Source organism: Hyaena hyaena, unplaced genomic scaffold (assembly GCF_003009895.1).
Source record: "Hyaena hyaena isolate Hyena2069 unplaced genomic scaffold, ASM300989v1 scaffold_294, whole genome shotgun sequence".
Lineage (NCBI taxonomy): Eukaryota > Metazoa > Chordata > Mammalia > Carnivora > Hyaenidae > Hyaena > Hyaena hyaena.
The window spans coordinates 1,515,895-1,540,432 of record NW_024080923.1 but is presented as its reverse complement, the minus strand read 5'-3'; the positions used below and the strand labels follow the sequence as shown (position 1 = coordinate 1,540,432).

The 24,538-nt window shown below is 43.1% G+C and overlaps 1 protein-coding gene across 14 annotated transcripts in view; it reads left to right on the top strand.

The window, feature by feature from the left end:
• The window catches only part of NRCAM (neuronal cell adhesion molecule), a 79,055-nt gene that overhangs the window by 44,240 nt on the left and 10,277 nt on the right, over positions 1-24,538 (top strand). For 6 of the 14 annotated variants that reach the window (XM_039247239.1, XM_039247232.1, XM_039247227.1 and 3 more), the window contains 10 exons: positions 1,981-2,178; positions 2,283-2,353; positions 3,664-3,889; positions 4,247-4,362; positions 5,750-5,957; positions 8,619-8,741; positions 9,441-9,626; positions 10,663-10,698; positions 21,784-21,915; positions 22,738-22,816. In XM_039247239.1, the coding sequence (XP_039103170.1) occupies positions 1,981-2,178; positions 2,283-2,353; positions 3,664-3,889; positions 4,247-4,362; positions 5,750-5,957; positions 8,619-8,741; positions 9,441-9,626; positions 10,663-10,698; positions 21,784-21,915; positions 22,738-22,816 (1,375 nt within the window). The remainder of the gene's footprint in view (positions 1-1,980; positions 2,179-2,282; positions 2,354-3,663; positions 3,890-4,246; positions 4,363-5,749; positions 5,958-8,618; positions 8,742-9,440; positions 9,627-10,662; positions 10,699-21,783; positions 21,916-22,737; positions 22,817-24,538) is intronic. The other 8 variants (XM_039247237.1, XM_039247234.1, XM_039247238.1 and 5 more) reach the window with 2 other exon arrangements.

Below are 24,538 nucleotides of genomic sequence, written 5' to 3'. Positions count from 1 at the left end.
ATTCAAGAGTCTCTCATGGTTTGCCTCTCTCCCCCTCCCCCACTATTTCCCCGCTTCTTCTCCCCCGCGGTCCTCCGTGAAGTTCCGGACTTCACAGTTTTGACCTGAGCTGTCACTGCCACTTGGGGAGGAGAATCAGGATCACTCTTGGTCTTAACCTGTTTGTCCTGCTGTGATAGAGAATCAAGTGGAGATGTTGAGTCAATGAACTGTCTGTCCAAGTACAGTTGAGGGGAGGGGGAGGGGCTGCCCATATAAACGGGCACCAGTTTATGAGACTGGAGATCACCAGCAAGTGAGTAGAGAGCGAAAGGAAAACTCTAGCCACTTAGCTTCAGAGAACTGCAACACACAACATTTCTACTTCATCTCTGTAATTCAGATCGTGGCGCATGGCACATTAGTAGGCAATTAACAAATATCTAAATACCGATTTTTTTTTACCAGGGTAAAACATGTACATGCCACAAAATTTTAGTAAATGCAGAAGGATATGCACTTAGAAGTAAGTCTTCTGCACACCTCTGATTCTCTGTTTCTCCATGACACTGTTGGCATCAGTGTGTGTGCTCTGAGAGGTAGTACACATATAGTCAAGCGTATATGTATGTGTATGTGTTATGGTAATTCTTTGTGCTTTTACATAAGTATTCCACACCTTTCCATACCCTACTTGGCTACACTTAACTGCGTATTTTAGAAATCCTCCCATTTGGGTGGCATATGGAGTAGCCCCGTTCATTTAAAAAAAATTTTTTAACATTTATTCATTTGTTGAGAGACAGAGAAAGACGCAGAGTATTGAGCGTGGGAGGGGCTCAGACAGAGGGAGACACAGAATCCGAAGCAGGCTCCAGGCTCTGAGCTGTCCGCACAGAGCCCAATGCAGAGCTCGAACTCCCAAACCACGACATCATGACCTAAGCCGAAGTCAGATGCTTAATTGACTGAGCCAGCCAGACACCGCAGCCCCATTCGTTTTTTATAGCTGCAGAGTATTCCATTGTGTGCATGTGCCAAAGTTTATTTGACCAGGATTCTATTGATGAACATTTAGGTTGTTTTGCACTTGGGTTGTTTCAACAGTAAACAGTGTCACAGTGTGGATTCTTTTCCCTGTGTCTGTGAGCATATGCACGAGCACATTCATTCAAAATAAATTGCTAGGGGTACAGTCTCTCAAGGAGAAGATATCAGAGTTGAATGTTGTGAGATGTCCTAAATTATTCTCTATAGAAGTTGTACTGATGTACACTTCCCAGAACCAGTGTATGAGAATGCTTGTTTCCCTGTGTAAGAGTCAACAAAGTCTGTGAAACTTTTGAGTTGCTGCCAATCTGCTTAGTGGAAGGTGATATCTCACTATATTTATTTTAAAATGTTTTAATGTTTATTTATTTTTGAGAGAGAGAGAGAAAGTATGAACAGGGGAGGGGCAGCAAGAAGGGGAGACACAGAATCTGAAACAGACTCCAGGCTCTGAGCTGTCAGCACAGAGCCCGATGCGGGGCTTAAACCCATGAACCGTGCGATCATGACCTGAGCCAAAGTCAGACGCTTAACCAACTGAGCCATCCAGGTGCCCCTCATTATATTTATTTTAATTTTTCCTGTTATGATAAAAAAAAAAAAACCCTGACCATATTTTCATGTATTTAAACTTTCCAAAGGATGTGTAGACCACTTCTAAATAGTTTTAGGTAACTAAACTCAGCATGCTAGAGAAAGAATACCAAATATTATTGGGTATTGGGTATTGAGGATAACGATAGAATTCTTAAATCAAAATATTCTGACAGGATTCTTCTTGAAAGTGAAGTAATCCATGTTCAGCTACTTGTGTTAGATTGTCCTCTTCAGTTTCGTAGCAACCTACCGTTGTGTGACTGACTTAATTCTCTTGGGTTCTATGTGTGTGCGTGTGCGTGTCCGTGTGCGTGTGTGTGTGTGTGTGTGTGTGTGTGTGTGTGTTGTGGCCAGAATTCATCATTGAATATGAAGACGCAATGCATGAGGCAGGGCTGTGGCACCACCAAACCGAGGTTTCTGGAACGCAGACCACAGCCCAGCTGAAGCTGTCGCCGTATGTGAACTACTCCTTCAGAGTGATGGCGGTGAACAGCCTCGGGAGGAGCCTGCCCAGCGAGGCATCTGAACAGTATTTGACTAAAGCTGCAGGTAAGTAAAGGGGCGGGGCTTCTATGAAAGGAAATAAAATGGAAAATCTTTCTGCTTTTTGAGAAAGACCGAAGCTTACACATATGTGGCTGCTTAACTTCTAGAACCGGATACAAATCCCACAGCTGTGGAGGGACTAGGATCCGAGCCGGATAATTTGGTGATTACCTGGAAGGTAAGCTCGCCACGAAGCCTTCAACTTTCCTTGGTGTATTTTAGAGTGAATGAAAAAAAGTTGTTTGTAAACAATATCTATATTGAAATCCCATGTCATCCACTTGGGGGGAAAATATTTATTTAAGAGACATTATTGTGTTGTAGTTAAAAGTTTGATTCCTGGAGCCAGAATGAATGGGCGCAAATACCAGCTGTGTCACTTGCTAACTGCGTGACCGCAAGCCAGCTGCTTACCTTCTCCATTGTGTGTCTGTATCGTGAGGCTAGCGGTAGAGCCAGCCCCGTACAGTTAAAGGAGTTAATACATATAAGGCCCTTAGAAGAGCGCCTACGCATATGCACTCAGTAAATGCCAGCCAGTATTATCATCTCATGGAGAACCATCTAGAAGACATGTACCTAGCTATTCCCAGTACTCAACTACTACTACCTCTGCTGCTGCTGCTACTGCTGCTTCTCTCTCTCTCTCTCTCTCTCTGTCTTTTGGTTTATCTGTATTTTCTGGACTTTAAAAATTAACACATTCACTTGTGTGGTTTTAAACCTTACTTTAGTAGACCCATGCAGGCACACTTAGATGCATACATACTTGTACATTTATATATACAGACATGACAAGATAGACTGACACACCAACTTGTTTTGTTTTTTTTTTTTAAGATTTTCTTTTTAAGTAATCTCTATACCCAACGTGGGACTCAAACCCACAATCCTAAGATTAAGAGTCACATGCTTCCCCACTGAGTCAGCCAGGTGCTCTAACAAACCAACTTTTTTTTTTTTTTAATGAAGGAAAAAGTAGTTCACCAGCTTCAGTCTCTGAGTAAAATAGACAGTGATGGGCTATCACACAAACAGGAGTAGATGAAGGAAACTATGCAGTTGCCCACCCTTGACTGTGGAGCCAGAGTGTAAGAGGCCTATATGGGATTTACTACTTCAAGACAGAAATTAATAAGCTTTGTGGTGCACCTGGGTGGCTCAGTGGGTTAAGTGTCTTAGTCTTGATCTCAGTTCAGGTCTTGATCTTAGGGTCTTGAGTTCAAGCCATGTTGGGCTACGCCCTGGGCGTGAAGCCTACTTAAAAAAAAGAGAAGAAAAAAAATTAAGAACTTTTGAAATGTTGATCCCAAATAAGCTTTGAATCTCATCACAAATAAAAAAAGATATAAGGTCCCTGGAGAACGTTGTTAATAGCTTGGGCTTTAGTGTTTCAGTTTCTTGAAGTCTGAGAATTGAATTTGGTGTTCTGGGAAAACGTTGCACAGTCTGTTTTATAAGCTCTGATTTATTTGGCTTTTCTTGTAGCCCTTGAATGGTTTCGAATCTAATGGTCCAGGCCTCCAGTACAAAGTTAGCTGGCGCCAGAAAGATGGCGATGATGAATGGGCGTCAGTGGTCGTGGCGAACGTATCCAAATATATTGTCTCTGGCACGCCAACCTTCGTTCCATACCTGATAAAAGTGCAGGCCCTGAATGACGTGGGGTTTGCTCCAGAGCCGGCTGTGGTCATGGGCCATTCCGGAGAAGATCGTAAGTGTTTGATGCTATTTTGTTTATACTTTGATTTATACCGGTGAAACAGACTTACCAGGGTGCAAGCCAAGGCCATTGCAAGAGGGCGCTTAGATTGGGAGGGACGGAAGCAGCAATTATGCTCCACATTCCTGAATTTAAATTCTCTGCTCTATAAAAAACAGATTCAGCATGTTAAATATCGTTATTTTTCAAAGGTACGTTATTCTCACCAAGTCACGTGAACAAATAGCAAATGAACTCTCACACCTTGAAAACCCATAAAATAGAGCCAAGCCAAAATTGTTCGTGGCATTTTTGCATGAAATTCAAAACAACACTGATACTTCTACCGCCTTTCCTGTTTTCCCCTAGTCCCAATGGTGGCGCCCGGAAATGTGCGTGTGAACGTGGTGAACAGTACCTTAGCTGAGGTGCACTGGGACCCGGTACCTCTGAAAAGTATCCGAGGACACCTGCAAGGCTATCGGGCAAGTCAAGGCAGAGTTTTTCACTCTTTCCATAGGAACAGGCCATCAGCCAGTGTCCAGGGCACTTTTCTTGGTCTGAGGCCTTGAGAGTTCTTCTGGTTTATCGCCTCAAACAGGGCCGTCTCTAAGGACCTCAGCTAGAGCAGAAGCAAAACCTCACTGAATCCAAAGTGGAAAAAAAAAAAAAAGGTGGCCTCCGCTTTTCCCATAGATGATCTAAAATTCTTCCAACTATTAACATAGGGACAAAGTGGGGAAAACTAAGGTTTAAGAAACTAAGATACAATGAAATGCACCTAGCTTTAAAGCAGTACTGACAGGGGTACCTCAGTCGGTTGAGCATGCAACTCTTGATTTTGGCTCAGGTCCTGATCTCGTGGTTCATGAGTTCGAGCCCTACGTGGGGCTCTGTGTCGACAATACAGAGCCTGCTTGTGATTCTCTCTCTCTTCTTCTCTTGGCCCTCCCCCGCTCAAAACAAATAAATAAATTTAAAAAATAATTATGAAACAATACTGACCATGCATGTTAAATTGTCCATAAGATAATATAGGCACATTAAAAAAATTATTTTACTGTTTTATTTACTTTTGAGAAAGAGAGAGAGACAGAGACAGAGTGTGAGTGGATGAGGAGCAGAGAGAGGGAGACACAGAATCTGAAGCAGCTTCAGGCTCTGAGCTGTAAGCACAGAGCCTAACACGGGGCTCAAACTCATGAGCTGTGAGACCATGACTTGAGCCTAAGTCAGACACGCTTAACCAACTGAGCTGCTCAGGTGCCCCTAAAAAAAGTGTTTTTAATTAAGTGATGCAGCTTGACTTCATGAAAAAGCCCTAGACTTTGGAGGTGAGAATCCACTATGGCTTGTGAGTGCCCTGTGGCTCGGGACAAGCCACTCGGGGTTCATCTGTGCTAAAGGACTAATAATAAAAGCTTCACTGTGGCTTTTAGGTTTAAATTAAATGATCTATTGCACATGAAATTGTATTAACTCTGGAAAAGTATGTAAGCATTGGGCAGTAATTTTTACTTTCAGAATATTTTATACAAGTAAGCAGCTTAAATCCTTCTATCATCTTGCTTTACCTAATGTTCTAGAAAGAACTGGGCGGGTATCATGCTGTTCCATTTATTTCCCCTAGACGCCTCCCACCAAGCAGAATATAGCCCAGGCGGCATCACATATTCTCAGTTCGACTTCCCTCCTTATCTCTGGGCTTCCACTGTCTCACTTCATAATCAATACCCATCAGGTTTGCCAGGAATTATGTTCTAAAATGCACCAGGGAACTTTCTAGGGCACAACCGTAAACCTAAATTTCGTGAGCGAGAAGAATCTTGTCTGCCGCGCTCTGCGTCCTGACTGTTGTTATTGCCCTTTCAGATTTACTACTGGAAGGCACAGGAGGACTCGCCTAAGAGAAACAGACGCCACATCGAGAAAAAGATCCTCACTTTCCAGGGCAGCAGGACCCACGGCATGTTGCCCGGCCTGGAGCCTTTCAGCCACTACACGCTGAACGTCCGAGTGGTCAACGGGAAAGGGGAGGGCCCGGCCAGCCCCGACAGAGTCTTTAACACTCCAGAAGGAGGTAGGGGGCGGACGCCTCTCTGAGTTTCTAGAACCTACGGTACATCCTGAGAGGCTCTGCACGACAGAGGAGGGCCCGCAAAGCTGGCATAGTGTCCTCTTATAGGTGGCCTGAGGGTCCTCGGAAGGCTTCACAATACAGAATGCTGCTCCCAACCCCCCTCCCGCCTTACATCGCTCTCCACCCTTAGCCACAAGGTCAGAAACCTTGGTAATTGGAGGTTTGTTGGGGTCATGAACTTTTTGACCTGAAGTGAGGCATGTACTTTCTCTAAGCCTCTGTTACTTCATCTGTAAAGTATGAGAACTCGGGTAAGAACCCAAAACACCTGGCAAGAAAGAGAATTCTGTAAGTCGTGGTTTGCTTCCTTCCCCGGGGCGCCTTCAGAGTTTATGCTAACGTTGAGTGACGTTAGAAGATTGGAAGCCTGGAGAAAATGGGTTGCGGAGAGAAGGAAAAGCATGGCAAGAAGGGGCAGGGGGAGAAGAGGATCAGATACCTACTGATGCAGGGGTGGGGTGTGAGGACTTTGGGTACAGGGACGTGGGAGCCTAGTGGACGAGGGACAGGGGGAGAGGAGAGTAAGAAAGATAGGGATTCACATATTTGAATTTTACTTCAAGCCCATATTAAAAACGGATTCTTTAGGTCTTTTAGATAAAAGGAGTTTACAGACAAACCTATCCCAGCTCCTGGTTGAAAGGTTCACAGTGATGGGGCGCCTGGGTGGCTCAGTCGGTTAAGGTCCAACTTCGGCTCAGGTCGTGATCTCACGGTTCATGAGTTCGAGCCCCGCGTCAGGCTCTGTGCTGACAGCTCGGAGCCTGGAGCCTGCTGCGGATTCTGTGTCTCCCTCTCTCTCTCTGCCCCTTCCCTGCTCAAGCTCTGTTTCTCCCTCTCAAATAAACCGTAAAGAATTAAAAAAAGAAAGAAAGAAAGGCTCATGATGGTGGCACCTGAGCCAACATTCTGTGAGGGCCAGTCTGTGTCCCAGCTCCCATCTTGTAATTGCTTGTTCTTGGTTGGGCTCATTGCTCCTTAGAGGGTAAAGGCTCCTCCATCTCTCGGCTTTCCCTAGTGAGACGTCACGCTCACCCTGGAGACGGTTCAGGGAAGGTGTCGTAGTAGGGATGACCAGTGAATGAAAGGCTAAGGAAGAGAGGAGGTAGTAGGTCCACAGACACAATGGTGTGAAACAGTGTGGCTCCCTAAGGAACTGCCAGTTGTGTAGCCAGTAATGGTGAGAAGAGAGAGGAAGGTCAGTGAAGGAGGACCCGTATCATAGCAACCTGTAAGCTCTTAACCTGAAGACTACACTCTCTTGGGGGTCAATGATTGGGTTTAAGGAGCTCCAAGAACCCCCTCATTTTATATGCAATTTGTTTATTTTTCTGGGGAGAGTTTTTGGCTGTCATCAGCTTCTGAAAGGGGTGGGAAGCTTCGAACTCTGTGCCAGGAACCTTCTAGACCCAGGCAAAGGCCACTGAAGGCCCCGAGTGGGGCAGTGGTGGAGACGAGAGTAGGGAACGGATGTGGTTGACACATATGAGGTGGAACTGACAGGATGCCGTATCCCGGGAGGCGGAAGAAATGAGGCAGAGGGACGAGTGTGCAGGCGCTGCAGGAGTCTCACACAGCCGTGACGCCGAGGCTCTTCTTTCCAGGAGGCAACTTTATTCGTGGTCGCACCGCTCAGTCGGGCTCATACCCAAAGAACTGAGCGGCCCACATCACATGGCATCGTTTTTTTAATACATTTTCTATTTCTTTGTCTCCCACATACGGTACCACACAGAAACACGCGGTCTGATTAAGTTGCCTCAGTTTACTGGGCCGGGGGGTGTGGGCAGCTGGACCCACATCTGGGTGACCTTGAAGTCTGCTCTCCTCTCTTCTTCACTTTTTTCTCTCTCCTTAGGGAGGGCTTCCTACCACAGCAGAGAGAGAAATTCAGGTTGACTCCTTGGTTTCCAGGGGGAGATTTGGTTCCAAGTCCAGAGAGACGGTGGGGCCGTTACGGGTCCTAGAGAACATGGCGGGTGTGGAGAGGAGGTGGCGGCCCTGAGGGGGAGCCGCCGCCCTCCGTCAGCCTCAGGGGGAAGTGCATTTAGAAAAGACGAGGCGCGGAGGCGCGTCTCCTCGGGGAATGCGCCAGCCTCTGCACCGGGAGCCGGCCGCCCTGTGGGCCTTCCCAGAGCCAGGCCCTGCCCGGCGACCGCCAGCTGCCCGGTGGGAGTCACCCTGCACGTGGGCGGCGTCCCGGCCGCTCAGGGACTCCTGGCTTGTCGGAGACAAACACGGCCCAGAACGCAGGTCTGGTCAGAATCGTTTGGCTGAGTCACCAGTTTGCTTCCGTCCAGACACCACGCATGAAGCGACTTCCGTCTCCTTCAAAAATACCGGGTTCGGATCCGGGGAGAGGCGAAGCGTCTAGGTGTTCTGGAGGACGGTTTTAATGAGCCTCCGTGGAAACGACAAGAAAAAAGAGGAAGAGACTGGGTGAACGGGTTCTCGTCCCAGCTTTCTGGGCGGAGTGAGGCACAAGAGTGAGTTACAGAAAACCTTGTGAACGGTGTGGGGGTGCGGCGTATGCAGTAGTCACCTTAATGCATTTTGAAACCTTCGGAAACCGTTTCGTTGACTCCGTGTTCTCACTCTAAGTCCCCAGTGCTCCGTCGTCTTTGAAGATTGTTAACCCGACACTAGACTCCCTCACTTTGGAATGGGACCCCCCGAGCCGCCCGAATGGCATTTTGACTGAGTACACCTTAAAATATCAGCCAAGTAAGTTATTGGGTTAAGGGAAAGGGGAAATATGGCTTAAAAGGGAAAAAAGAGAAAGAACTGTTCTCTTAAAGCACAAAGTGGTTATTTCTTCAGTGCTGTACCGCATATGCGTACATACACCTTCCAGTGGTGTTCCAGAAGGAACTTCATTCACATCATGCTTTTTAAAGACACCTAGGCTCTTGAAAATCAAGTAATCTGCATAATAATACAGACCTCTGAGGGCCGGGTGGATGCTATTGTTCTATTAGGTAGGTGTTATCTATAATTAGAAAACAGTAAAAAAAAATAAAAATAAAGTAGGCTAGAAAGAAAAAAAAAGAGGGGTTCCTTTGGTACAAGGCCGCTGGAGACAAGCTTGGGGGTCATCAGCCTATGACACCACCTGCAAAATCACAAAATACAGAAATGTTATTGCAATTTGGCTGCAAAATTCCCCTAGCTTCTAAGCCTATGGGGGAGTTTATTTCCCCCTGTTTTGCCATGTTAGAGAAGCTGTAAACGGCTATCAGCTACAGCAGGCGATCAATGAATTACAAGTCAGCGCAATCCAAGTTTGGCCTTTTTGGTTGACCCACTTGTTGGTAGTAGTATTCCTAGAGAGATTAATGAGGAACGCGCTTCTTTATTTTTTTATTTTTTTTAATTCTTTACAATTTTTTAAAATTTCATTTATTTATTTTTTCTTATTGCCAGTCAACAGCACACATGAATTAGGCCCACTGGTGGACCTGAAAATTCCTGCCAACAAGACACGCTGGACTTTAAAAAATTTAAATTTCAGCACGCGGTATAAGTTTTATTTCTACGCTCAGACAGCAGCAGGATCGGGGAGCCAGATAACAGAGGAGGCGGTGACCACCGTGGACGAAGGTAAGCTGGGTATGTATAACGTTCGTGTCACTATGAGGGTCGCGAGACAAAAATCTGTAACCTAAGTGGATGCCTTCTCCTTCCTCCTTCCCACGGGGCACCCATCTTTCCCAACGAATGCAGACGCCGGTTTGCGATTTCTCACCCCAACGTCTATACACTCAATTCTTTAACCCATATTAGAATAACCATTTGATATTTGCTTTCCACGTCTGTGTGAAATTTTTAAGCTTCCATTGAAATGTAATGACAGTATTTTGCCACACATGAATTCAAAGTTCAAGGCCATGTTTTTTCCTGTCTACAGCTTTGCATGTATACATACACACACAGGCACATCCACGTACATGCAGTATACAGATATATGCACTCCCTGTATACACATACATACACATCTGTATACAAATAAATAAATGTAGTTCTCGTTCTGGTCTTGACTCACCAGAAAATCATTTTCTGGGCCACGTACTGATTTAGATTTTCCAGTAAGAAATATGAAACAGCTATTAAACAGTGCATTGATTTTGTGTTTGAGCACAGGACTTTGTATTTCTCTGCCATCGACTGCAGAGAAAGCAAAATAGTCCCAGTAGCGTCTGGAGAAGAGGCATGAATGCTTCCTTTCATATCTTAAGGCATTACTTTGAAAAAAAAATGAGATTCAATGAAAATTCCCAAAAATATTATAAAAGATTTTCTGATTTTTGCATGTCTCTAAAGCTTAGAATTGCTTAAGGGTGATGTATTTGATTATCTGCCATAGCATAAGGAAATGACATTTCGACCCAACCATTGGTTTGAAGTCCCGTAAGACTTGTTACATAATAGACAGATATGAATAATGAGCCTTAAGTTGTATGTGGATTTGATTACTGGGTTAGCTCGGGGACACCAGGGTATCTGTATCCCCTGTACCTGACTTGGTACACCTCTTTCTCCTTGCATGCTTTGGCGTTTTAATAAGTGTTTTTATATCGCTTTACATGCTCCTGGGTGTGTTACATCTAACTATACAGTGTCATGTTTCTGTTTCCCTTCATTAAAGCCGGTATTCTCCCGCCTGATGTAGGTGCAGGCAAAGGTAAAATAATTCATCTGCATGACTTTATACATGTGTGAAATTTGCAATGTTGAACATGGCGAAGTGCAGCATGGGTTAAAAAAAAAAAAAAAAAAAAGATATGAAATGAGCTTTGAAACACCAAACGGAAGAGAAGGTCTTGGAAGATCTTGGCTTTAAAATTCATGTCTAGTTTTGTTTACAAGGAGAAAACCACACACTGAATTCTACTTACACGTTTTCTCAAGACCACTCCCTAGTCCAAACCCTAATCCTACTTGTAATGATGTGACCGTGGCTGGATCAGACGGGACCCAAACTGTGTCTTGTTGCAAATCCTCCGTGTGGCCACACCACATGTTCAGGGCTCAGACATATCAGTCCTGCGATGAAAACAGCCTGGAAGAACTCGGATCAACCGAGCCTTCCATTCTCACCTGATGTAGCTCTGCTCCTTATAGACGTATCCTACACTTGGCCGACATTACACGACACCGTCCATTTGGAGTTTCCATCTGGCCCGAGGCCCACAGTCCCCTCACCAGGACTGGCTCCGAGCGAGTCCTCTGGTCGAGCCTACATGCTCCATCCCATCCTGTCTTCACCAGATGCACAAGTCTCTTCCCCCTGGGGGACAGCCAACCTGTACTTTCGCGTCTCTCAGCTGTCTGGGTGAGAAAGGTGTGTTGGGAGAGAGGTGCTCGGATTCCCTGTGGTACGTCTTCCACATGAGACGGTTCTAAAGATGCCTCAGTCTTTGGCTCTTGGTTATTGGTTTATCTGTTAGCTTTTTTTTTTTAAGTTTATTTATTTATTTTAAGAGAGAAAGAGAGTGAGCGAGCATGCATGCACGCAGGGCAGGGGCTGAGAGAGGAGGAGAGAGAATCCCAAGCAGACTCTGTGCTGTCACTACAATGCCCAGCGTGGGGCTCGATCTCATGACCGTGAGATCATGACCTGAGCTAAAATCAAGAGTCAGACACGTAACCGACTGAGCCGCCCAGGCGCACCGATCTGTTAGAGTTCCTGCCGCGTGGCACTGTATTCATGTGGTGCCCCCTGGCCAGGGGGTGTCTGGGACTTTGACACACTTGAGTACAAATAGGAAAGAAGAAGCAGGCTAAGAGAAACAAGTGCTTTGCCAGAAAATACCCAGGTCTTGTAAGCGTAGGCCTGATACAGATCTTCCAGTTTTGCAGAGATCTGTTTATATTCGTAGCCTGGGTAAATTGTAAAATGTAGATCAGATAGATTTTGAAGTGACTGCATAAGAACTGTAGCCATTTTCAGGAATCTTAATAGTGTCGTAGATGTGATTTTAGACTTCAAAGAACAAGGCTGTAAAAATTCAGAATGTCCACAGTACTGAAGAAAGATGGAACTCTCTTTCACACGTATGCACCTTGCCTGGGAGAATTAGGTATCGATTAAAATCCTTGGTTGTATTCAATAGTTCACTGCTATGCTCCGCTGGTAACCTTCCATGGAAGCTTCCAGAGAAAGCCTGGCCTCTTTCCCCAGGCAGTGGACGCACGTGCCCCCAGGGCTCTGCCCCGAGCTGGTAGCTGAGTGAGTGTGCTGTAACAGGGCGCCATGTTAGAAGAGTCTGCACTCCCTGGGCGGGTCAGGGTGGGGGATTACTTCCTGATGTTAATGAATTAACACTAATTTAAAGAAATTTTTATTAAAATCATTTAGGTTCTACCATTTAATGGTACTAACTCGAAGTGTGAGTTACTTAGGATTATGGAGAAAAAATGGACTGTCAGAAGGTTCGCGAAGCACCTGATGTTGAAATCTGATGGAGCTCAATGAAGAAGATAAATAGTGCTTAAATATTTTTTTAAAACCCACACCTAATGTGATTTGCAACCTTGCTTCAACCTTGTTTCTTTTAGTAGTGCACTAGGAAGTAAACATTGCTTGCCTAAAGGGATGGCATTTGCCGTAAGACTCTCAACTGCTCAAGAATAATTGGTTATCCTGGATTCCTCTTCCTTAAAAATATTTTTTTTCAATCTAAGCATGAATTCTCTTCTCTTTCTGTTCTCTAAGTTCTTTCTAAATGTTAATACTTTTATGTGTGTTTATGTGTGTTTTAGTTTCTACTTTAATTTTTTAATGTTTATTTAATTTATTTTGGAGACACAGAGCACGAGAGGGGGAGGGGCAGAGAGAGAGGGAGACACCGAATCCGCAGCAGCTCCAGGCTCCGAGCTGTCAGCACAGAGCCCGACGCGGGGCTCGAACTCATGGAGCATGAGATTATGACCCAAGCCAAAGTCGAATGCTCAACCGACTGAGCCACCCAGACCGCCCTTAGTTTTTACTTTAAAGGCAGATGAAGGAAAGGAAGAGGAAGCACTGAGAAAAAACATGCACGGCTTCCTCCACTGTGGACACATCAGCCTCTACCGGTTTTAGTTCACCTCTGATTGAAGGGGAAAGGAGATGCCTCTGGGTTTACTTTTTTTTTTTCTTACAGATTTTAAGAGATGTTAAAGAAACCCAAGCCTGCAAATACATACTTACAGGATTACTTAAACTGCTAAGTAGAGTCCACGAGAAGGCTGTTAGCTGACCCTTTCTCTCAGCAGTCCTTTGTTTGAACATGGACACAGACCTGACATCTTTAGGAGTCATTTATGTAGCTCTGTGCCCTTGATTGGGTAAAGCCGTCAGCATCTGTATAAAAGTTACTGTTTTTCAGCTGCGTCTGTTCAATTTCTGTGTCCCTCTAAAGGGATAATTTCTGTGTCCCTTTAAATAGTTTCGGGATCCGGGATTCTAGGAAACAGATCTGTGAAGGCATCTATGGAAATGAACCAGAAACACCCAAATAATGGATCTGAGTTCTGGTCTCGGTGTTGCTGATGTGTGGACACCACTTTATCCATAGCCTTTTACTTCCTCAGCCTCAGGACCGGCCACCAGAACACTGTTGTGAGGGAACTCGCTGGGGTGCAGGAATAGGGAGGAACTAACTGGCGGCTCAGGAACTGAATGTAGTTAGCAGCCGACTGTGGTCAGCCAGTTGGGACTGAACTGCATTGGGTACCGAGAAGCTGGTGACGAATCCTCTCTGTGGCCAGACTCTCACTGGATAATTATGCCAGAGGTGGTCCCACCACAGCCAGTGAGGTCAAGAAACAAGGAAAAGCTAAAGAATAAGTAAACAAAAATCGGGTTTAAAGTTTGGCCTGAAGAACAACAACAGAAAGATGATATAAAGGGTTCAGTCGGTTCAACAACTGATGTCTTTCTGGCCCATAAAATGCACCAGCCTTTTTGAAGGGACTGTGTAACAGGAGAGTAAGACAGGCCTTGCCTTTGATATGCTGAAAATCTAGCAGGTGAGACCAACAATTAAAAAAAAAAAAGATATGATACTTGTAGTCCTTTGGCTGGCGTGTCAAGAAAGTAGATGAGTGGAGAGTAAAAGCAAGGAGCGTTGGATTTTCTGCACTAAAAGTACAATATCTTCTCTGAAGAGAAGCTAAGTGAGGGCACCCAGGTAGCTCAGTCGGTTAAGCGTCCAACTTTGGCTCAGGTCATGATCTCGCAGTTCGTGGGCTTGAGCCCCGCATCGGGCTCTGTGCTGACAGCTCAGCTCCCGGAGCCTGTTTCAGATTCTGTGTCTCCCTCTCTCTCTGCCCCTCCCCAACTCACGCTCTGTCTCTCTTTCAAAAATAAATAAACATTTAGAAAAATTATAAAGGATAAGCGAAATGTTCTACGTCTTCTGAAAGTATTTCACTGTGGTTCTGCCTTGACATCTTCCATAAATACACCAAGATTGAACTCCTCAGTTCCATGATTCTGAAACTGTTTTGTAGAAAAGTAATGTTTTGCCTGGGATCTTTGCAACTGATGTTTTACATAAGTGTTCATATATACTGTCTCTGTTAATTGATCATATTCCTATCACTCTCTATTCCTTTAAGAGGAAAATCTCTGAGAGAGAGAGAGGGAGACACAGAATCTGAAGCAGCTCCAGGCTCTGAGCTCTCAGCACAGAGCCCGACGCGGGGCTCGAACTCATGAACCGTGAGATCATGGCCTGAGCCAAAGTCAGACGTTCAACCGAGCCACCCAGTCGTCCCGAGCATGTGAACTTTTATGTTGAATATGGTGTAGCCGGCAGTAAGAAACAGTTTCATTACCCAGTTGTTAATTTAGGAGGTTTATTTTAAGAGATTAAGAACATTTTTAAGGATTTCCTATGGATCATTCTGAAAGATAGCTCGATCTGATTAAATAAATCATATTTGTCTATAAAATTTATAGTGAACTAAACCACTAAACTACATATTTTATACATAGCTAGGAGTTTCTTTTGTTGATGTCATTAAAAACCAGGGGACATAATACATTCCATTGGCATATGTTATTTTCATACCTTGGTGTTTAAAACTGTTCTATACCCACAACGTGTAAATAAGACTATTCAACTTTTGCTGTATTACTCTTACAGCTTTTGCTGTATCTGTAAGTACACATAGAAAAGAAGAAAAGTTGGTTCTAATTGGCCCTTGAAAAAGCAAGAGGCACACTGACATAAAAGTAGTCATTTTGCGACACTGCCCAACAGAATCTGATCAGAAATTGCAGAAAATTAACACTTTGAGGGAGCATCCATTATATTTCACTGTTTATTATATTCCCAAGTCAGGAACTCTGCTTGTGACATGTTGACTATTGTCCAACTTTCTGTTCAGGCCTTTATCATGAAAGTAAATATGTTTAGAAATAACTATTCCTTTAGGAAAATTAATACTTGGGAAAGGTCTGAGTCAATAACTTGGATACATTTGAAGGCATTTAAGTTCATCAAAAGATTCATCTTGTGATCCTTAAAACACAATTCTTTCCATGGTTCACTTAACCTATTTAATGTACAACAATTCTTTTTATAAATATCATTAGAGAAACTTAGTAGTTTCATAAGGCAAAGTTCAGATAAAGAAGAAGACTTAATTATAGTGGGAATGGGGGTACCTGGCTGGCTCAGTCAGTAGAACATCCAGTTCTTGATCTTGAGGTCATGAGTTTGGGCCCCACGTTGGGTGTAGCGATCACTTAAATACATTTTTTAAAAAACCTTTAGGGGCGCCTGGGTGGCTTAGTCGGTTAAGCGTCCGACTTTCGCTTAGGTCATGATCTCGCGGTTCGTGGGTTCGAGCCCCGCGTCGGGCTCTGTGCTGACAGCCAGCTCAGAGCCTGGAGCCTATTTCAGAGTCTGTGTCTCCCTCTCTCTCTGACCCTCCCCTGCTCACGCTGTCTATCTCTCTCTCCTAGAAATAAATAAAACATTAAAAAATATATATAAAAAACCTTTAAAAAAATTACAGCGGTGGGGCACCTAGGTGGCTCAGTTGGTTAAGTGTCCGACTTTGGTTCAGGTCATGATCTCATGGGTTCATGAGTTTGAGTCCCACGTCAGGCTCAGTGCTGACAGCTCAGAGCCTGGAGCCTGCTTCCGATTCTGTCTCTCTCTCTCACTCTCTCGCTCCCAAAGAATAAATAAACATTAAAAATTTTTTTAAAAATTACGCAGAAATGGATACATTTATGCAGTCTGGATATCCAGTCAACTTTTCTTTGAGGATATTTTCATGTAGTGTTTCATTTTAGCTGATTTATTTGACATAACTAGATGTATAAGACTCTAAGATGATAAACCTAAGCATCCTTGATTTTTTGGTTTTAGCCCATGCAGAATTTCCCTTGCTTGAAGCATTACGTGACTCCCAGGTCTTTAACATATTCAAATTAGTGTTCTTGCAAATTTCTCATAGGCAAAGAGGAAGGGAGGAAGGAAGAAACCGTAAATGGTTCTCAGAGCTTCTTTGGGTTAAAGGGTCGGATGCCAGGACCATACCCAGTGTGAGTTGGTGCGGAGGGGACTCTGGTTTTGTGAGCTCAGAGGATGTGTTGAGACAGGCCCAGGGGGGGTGGGCACCACCCTCGTTGTGGCCCCTCCTCAGGGGTGACGCCACGGAGCGGTCCACTTGGACACTGGGGACCAGTGGAGTGTGTTCATGCATAGGGCCATGAATGCCTTTGTGTGAGGCCCAGCTGGGTTGGAAGTTTGGGTTTTTCATCATCGTTGGCTCTTTATACCAAATGAATGACAAAATTCAAATCACAGTATAGACAAAAACCCTTACAAAAACAGAGGTACAAATGACTCTTACCTTATGTAGGTAATTCAATTTTTCACATCATGTACACATGAAAATTCTCCCTTGGAGTGAGGACAGAATTTTTTAAATGCTTCTGAAGCTAAAATAACTCATTGATAAAGTCACAGTTTTTTATGTCAAAGGGGACTGGAATCCAGCAGAACCCTGCAGTCTGACTAGGCAACAGATGTGAAGATTATCATACTTGAATAGAATAAGAAATTGTTCGAATTGTGCATATCATTGCTACCACACCATATTTGACCGCATCATTTTTGTTATTTGAACAGTGTCCTAAAACACCAGAAATGATTGACGTTTCTAAAATAAAGAAAATTGCTCATGTGAGATGCAAGAATATTCATATTAACACATAGATGAAACACAATCCCTGCTTACTTAGAGACGGGCTGTGTGGACGTGCTCACTTTGTGATCCGTCCATCCGTATTATCACGTTCAGTTGCTTCCTGCATTCTTGACGAGATGCTGAGTTTGCTGTGGAACCCAGAGGCAAAATGCATTTTGTGTGTGTTTTTCATTACATAAGAATTATAATTTTTAAAATCATGAGGCACCTGAGTGGCTCAGTTGGTTAAGGGCCCAACTTCGGCTCGGGTCGTGATCTCGCCGTTCCCGAATTCGAGCCCCGTGTCAGGCTCTGTTCTGACAGCTCAGGGCCAGGAGCTGCTTCAGATTCTGTGTCTCCCTCTCTCTCTGCCCTCCCCTGCTCATGCTCTCTCTCTCTCTCTCTCTCTCTCTCTCTCTTTCTCTCAAGAATGAATAAACATTTTAAAAAATGTTTTAAGTCATGTATCATTTATAAGATCTATAATTACGAGCGACTTTTAAAAAAGAAATCAAAGGTAATATTCGCTAGCTTATTAAACTACATTTTAAATTATTCATGAGCAAAAGTCATAATGTTAGAGGAGAAAGCCACCCTTTTGCTCTTCTGTCCCTCGTGTATCCCTCGTATCCACTGTGTAAAGAGTTCTAGGGAAGTAGTGCATTAACCTGCAAAGAGGAATATCCATTCACAGTTATTATTACAGGGTGTTTTTTGTTATCAATGGCTTTTAATTTCAAAATACCGAAAGCTTAAGGAGACATTTGTTCATTTATGGCTAGAATGGTAACATAGTAATGGCCTAGTGTTTATCAGCTCAGTTCTATACTGGGTGACTGATTTTCATGGCTTTTCTCATTCAGATCTTCTTCTTCTTTTTTTTTTTAATTTTTTAATGTTTATTTTTTTTGAGAGAGAGACAGAGTGCGAGTGAGGGAGGGGCAGAGAGAGAGACACACACACACAGACTCTGAAGCAGGCTCCAGGCGCTGAGCCATCAGCGCAGAGCCTGACGTGGGGCTCGAACCCACACACTGTAGATCATCATGACCTGAGCCTAAGTCGACGGTTAACCAACTGAGTCACCCAGGCGCCCCTCTTTTGTGAATCTCCTTACCATGACACCACCTCTGCCTTTTACAGTCTGGATTCTTAACGTATATTCCTTAAATTTTTCCCATGACACAAACTGAAAACACATCAGAGGAGACCGTGAGTGGTGTGCGGTTGCTGTGTTTCTCTGCCCACACTCCTGTGAGGACCCCGCCTCCTCCTCCTCGCCTCTGTCTCCCATCAGTGCCTCTCTTCCCGGATATCACAAAGGGTGTAGCACAGATTTGCTTTTACTGGGCCCAGGTTTATTTTGTCAACTGTCTTCAGCCAAGGAAATACTTTGCTTTTTTTTAAATGTTTATTTATTTTTGAAAAAGAGAGCACAAGCCAGAGAGGGACAGAAAGAGGGGGACAGAGGATCTGAAGCAGGCTCTGAGCTGTCTGCACAGAGCCCAGTGTGGGGCTTGAACTCACAAACCATGAGATCATGACCCCACCCAAAGTCAGATGCTCAACTGACTAAGCCACTCAGGCACCCCTGATTTCCTCTTTCTGTACATTTCTAACTATTTTAATTCAAGAGGACATTTTTATGCTTAATGGATTCTTCATAAATAGCTATCTGTTAGCTCTGTCTCTTGCACATTATTATTTCTAATTCAAGAACATTGCCTCAGAGACCTACGACCACAGAGCACAGGTTATCCGGGAGACATCAAGCTATGCGCTAGCAGAACACTTAATGAAAACTGACTTGCAGGAAACAAAGCAAATTTTATTCCTCTGGCTTATTTTCTTTTTTCACATTCTTTATATTTGTCTGTTTGTTGAATGTATTGCTCTATGGATTACTCAAGTAATGCATGACCATAATTTTATTTTAAAGGTGTAAATAAAGTGAAAATCCTCTTTAATCCTACAAATACCTGCCCAATGAAACTCAGATTCAAGAAGAAAAAGCCCCACAGGCTTTAGTGTGTGTGTGTGTGTGTGTGTGTGTGTGTGTGTGCGCGCGCGCGCGCGTGCGTGCGCGCGCAGGCACACAGGGGTGTGCACGTGTGTATGTGTGCATTTGATGCACAAGGGTAGCCATGACTTGGGTTTGTATGAGCATCTGCAGTTAAGATGACCTCAGAGTGTCCTAGGAAGAGTCGAAGCCTCTTGTAGTTACTCTGGTCTTCAGACCCCTTATGTGGATGAGAAGTCACTAGAAGTCCTTTTCACTTATATAATTTTTGTTTTATGTCAACTTCTGGTGCACTAGTGTGTGTAATGTGAGCATACACACACATGCTTCTGCTGACGTGCTGTGTCTGCCTCATCTTAAACAGTGGGATTGTGAAATATTGATACGAAAAGTATCCAATATTTTTTGGACATAGAGGTAAAAGGTCAAGATCAATTTGGACATTCCCTCATCGACTATCAAGGAAACATTTCCACTTTCCGTATAGTTACCCAGTAGCCACCTGCCAGGAGGAAGTTCAGTTTGGGCAACCCCCATCTTTCTGAGACCACGTCTGTGCTGGCACTTGAGTATCTCATTGCATTTTGCCCTTATTCGTTGTATTTAACTGGATGGAAAATGTAAAAGGCTATCAGTGATTGAGCATCCTGAAAACAAGGACTCTTTAACGTCAATCAGAGGCTCGATAGACTTACACCAGTTGGTTTGGGGTTCAATTTTAGAGAAAAAGCACACCATCAAAGACCAGGTGCAAATTGAAAGAAATGTATTGCCAAGGAGTATGTCATGATGGACTTTTAACGTCTTACCTGTCTCAGAATGGAAAGTCTTTATAGCATTTTGTTTTTTGTAAAGACTTCTGCAGATATGATGTCTGGATGTGTTTTCTGGAAGGCATTATAGCAGTAGAACATACTGGCTAGTATGAGTTGATTCCCCATGCCCACCTCAAAGGATTACAGAAGATGTTGCCCTCAGCCTAGTGCCAGTGATAGTAAGCGTTTCAGAATGTTCGCTGTCATTATCACTGCCTTTCTCTTCATCTTTGTCATCATGATTATGGTGTGGGTGTGGAGGGAGGCCACTGCCTAGACTCCTGCCTTGGTTCTGTCTAGTTGTGACACAACTCAAAACCCCTCTAGCCAATGAGGCACAGAGGGAGATTGAGAGAGGCTACTGGCATGTGATTTATATTCCAGATCACGTATTTCCACTTCCCATTGAATTTTTTAAACACACATACACACACTCTTCACATTCTTCATCCTTGATTTTTAGGCATTTCAGTTTTCTCCCTCTACTTTGTGTGGAGAAAAATAAGGCAATGAGGTGCTATTTTGGCAACAGAGAGCTGACCCTGGGATACGTGTAGCCATGTTAGTTTCTGATCACATTACCCAATCCAACCACGTTAAGTGCGTTCAAAAGAAACTCAATCAAATTGAAAGCACGATATAGGCATGCTTATGAATCAAAAGAAGAAAACCTTTTATTTTGATTATGGTCAAAAAATAATAATAATAAAAGCCTTTTAAAAAAAGTTTCATACCAATTTATTTAAACAAATCCTCACCAACATGTCTGAATGGCCATTGATGCTGCACTTTGTCCCATTTAATTGACACTTTTGAATAATACCAGAAATGCTAATTATTACGTTTTCCTTAGGATATTTGCATACTGTGACTAGTTGCATAAGGGGCCTCACATTTATTGACTCAAACAGAATAGATGAAGACTAAGAGTATGTATACATGTGAATGAGTATTTTCTCTTTAAGCTGGTCATTGATTCCAATAATGATTTCCCTGATCAAGATACCTTTCAAAGGCTTTTAAATGGATCCTAAGCAATAATGAATATTGAATATTGAATATTGAGCCTTTGAGGTAAATTGGATTTTTCTCAGTAATTTCCAAAAATCTTTTAGAACCAGCTCTTATAAATGAGATGAATAACAAATCTAAAGAATGTTTTAGGTGCAAATTGAGATGTTCTACAAAATAATAAGTCTGGTTATCTTATGTGGACGGGTTTCTTGTGTGGAAAGTTTTCTACTTAAAGAAGATCTATAAAACATGTTGAAAAATGGCAATACTGTTGCAATGATATTTTAGCCCCCAAAAGCAGTTCCTTTGAAGGAAAAATACTCCATTAGATGTATACATTCTGTTCTGTTTAAAACTCAGTCTTCCATCCTTATTGTACTTAATGTACAATTTATTTATAGACCATACTTTTAAAAACTGGCTTGGGACTATGTTTCTGTTGAGAATATATAGTTAAAATAACCATGAGCATGATGTTTAGCAGGATTCATTAGCATTTGGTGGCATTAGTATTCAGATTTTGCTGTTTGAATTTTTTTTTAATTCATGAAGATTTTTCAGAGTCTTTGTATCACTCCTGCTTTATCATAACTGCCAGACTGCAATTTGGGGCCACATGTAAGATGCATAAAAGCTCAAATGCTATGGTAGTTTTTCGTACTTCCAGAGACGACAACCGTTCTCATGCCACTTCCCCCCCCCCCCCCACCGGTTTGTTCTCCAGCAATGGCGAGCCGCCAAGTGGATATTGCGACCCAGGGCTGGTTCATTGGTCTGATGTGTGCCGTCGCTCTCCTTGTGTTAATTTTGCTCATCGTTTGCTTCATCAGAAGAAACAAGGGCGGCAAATACCCAGGTAAGAAAGAAAGCGTAAAATCGCCGTATTGTGCTGCATAATTATCCTAAACTAAGAAGAAATGATGAGAGTGATCATGTAGATTGCAGTAGTGTATTTTCCCAGAGCCACAAATTTGGATGCTCTGTCCAAACCATTTTCGATCCCATTTTTTTAATATAATGAGAGCCTGAACACGGTCAAGGATCAGAAGGCGTTTGGTGGAGTAAATTAAACTGTTCTCAGAAGGTATTCGTGACTCTGCTTCCTTAGGCTCCGCAAATATCTTGGGTGCTAAAACAGCACCTGAAACCACCAGGCTGAAGGGAAGGTACATGGAAGTCTTCTGGAGAAAGGAGTGCACGAACTGAGTCTTGATATCGTGACCTGTAACATTGCTTTTCCTCTCTAGTTAATGTTTTGTTCAATTTAGTGGATCCAGTGAATTTCTGTTTACCTAGCCATTTCCTTGTCAGTGACAAGAAAACAAAAATCTGCATTAGAATAGATTTTCTAAAATGATTTGTAACCTGGACTATTGTAAATAAATAGATTGGTCCGATAGGGGAGAAATCTCAGAAACTTAAAGCTTAATCCTTCATCAGTATGATGCGCACAGGAAGTCAACTTTATAGGTTAACAAATGTCCATCCTATTGGGTTGTCTCAGAGAGCCTGAAACAGCAAAGTATATGCGTGGCCACATAACGCATCTGGCTGTATGATGTCCACTGTGTGTAGAGCCAGTTTCCACTGCCATACATCTCAGAGAGTGCACTCTTTAAAACTTTCAACAGGGAAATGCAGAATCCGTAGATAATATTATCGCTTTGAAATGTTTTAGTTAAAGAGAAGGAAGACGCTCATGCCGATCCTGAAATCCAGCCTATGAAGGAAGACGATGGCACTTTTGGAGAATACAGGTGAGCCACCGCTTCTCAGACTCCCTTAGCCTTCCCTTCCCCACGCAGACTCTCCGCTCGTACAGACAGACCCCCTCCGACAGGATTCAGCCAGGAGCAAGCTCTGTGGCCGTTCATATTTTCCTCAAGTATTAGTTTAGAAACACATCCATGCCTACATGTTTACGCATCCCTCACAATGAAAATGGTCCCACTTTTCATTAAGAGATAAGTTTCCATTTTGGTCATAGGTTTGGTGATGGAGTGTCTCCCACTCTGCCATATTTTCCCAGAGGCATGGCTGCCATATTGCTCAAACTTGGAAAGGCTGGTGTGTTATGATCAGAGTTAAAACAGCAATAAAAACCTTACAAAACGTGCATTATACAAGATACAATACCTGTAATGCTCTTAGAAAATTGGTATTCCTCTTTTTAATCCTGGATTTGATGCTTGTTTTCCAAAATAAATACCTATCTACCCTGGCCATTAGTCATGAATGGATGGCAAGGTTGTTTTAGAAGCTGTAAATTATTGAGACTATCATAGCCCTCTAGTCTATGCGTTAACACACAGAACTCTGATAATACATTCTCGGCATGGTCCCATCATTGAGGACAAATTTTAACACAGCCTATGTGCTAAGTAATGAAAAGAGAGAGAGGGGAAGAGAAACTCTTTAAATAAAGATATCCTTGCCTAAAAGTTACTTGTCTTTTTAAAAAGAGACAGAAGAGATAATTGATTACTTTAAGTATGCTTAAAAACAGAAAGAAACTGTGGAGTTATTCATTTAAAACATTGGGATTTGGGTGGTCCAAAAGAACACTTCTCTTTATAAAACGCTTCTAGACCTTGTTTTTTTCCTTCTATAACCCTCTTGATTATAAAATTATAGTCCTTTAAATATGCACTGAGTCTGTACCGAGCCTTTTTTGGCAGAAGAAAAGGCATTTAGGTAACAAAATATTTCACTATTATGATTACAAGATGGCATTTACAGATAATTGTACTGCTTTCTACCCATCTCTAGAGCTCATTTTAGGCATTTCCATCTCAGTGTCATGAGGGGCTGAATAATGCCAAGCACGAGAAATGTCTTAACTGATGGAGAAAAGCCATGTCTTTTGGACTAATTTGGTTTCATACCAGTTTCCACGCAGACACAAGTATTTAGCCTTTGTGTCTAAGCACCTAACCTTTCATACACTCTGATCTTCTCTTCAACAGAGATGATTATGATTTGTAAAGCTTCTCGGAATTTCTGTATCTCACGATACAGAAAGATATCTAATGAGACTTGTCTTAATATCACATGTTGACTCTGGGACTCAGTCTGTGGAAACCTCATGGGCCACCTCTACCCATTCCACATCACATGATAGGGCAGCCTGCAGATGGCCATAGCTTATCAAGGATAAAATGAGTTGCAATCCCGGCTGATTTAATTCACTCGTCTTCATGTTTTTCCTGTAAAGCAGGTGAGGTGATAACTACTAGGTAACTTCTTTTTAGATCAAGTTGTTGTGGCTAGTTTTCTGCACAAGTTCTGCACTCCACTCCCTTATTTATTGTGAGGAAGTGAAATCTTTAATGTAGCCTGAAATAACTCCATATTTGCATGAATCGGAAATAAGCCATCGCACCTCATACATTCGTCACATGGTGATGGATTCCTGTCGTATGATATCATGCTTAAGTGAACCTGGCGATGTACCGCTCACCTCGTGGGTCTCAAATGTC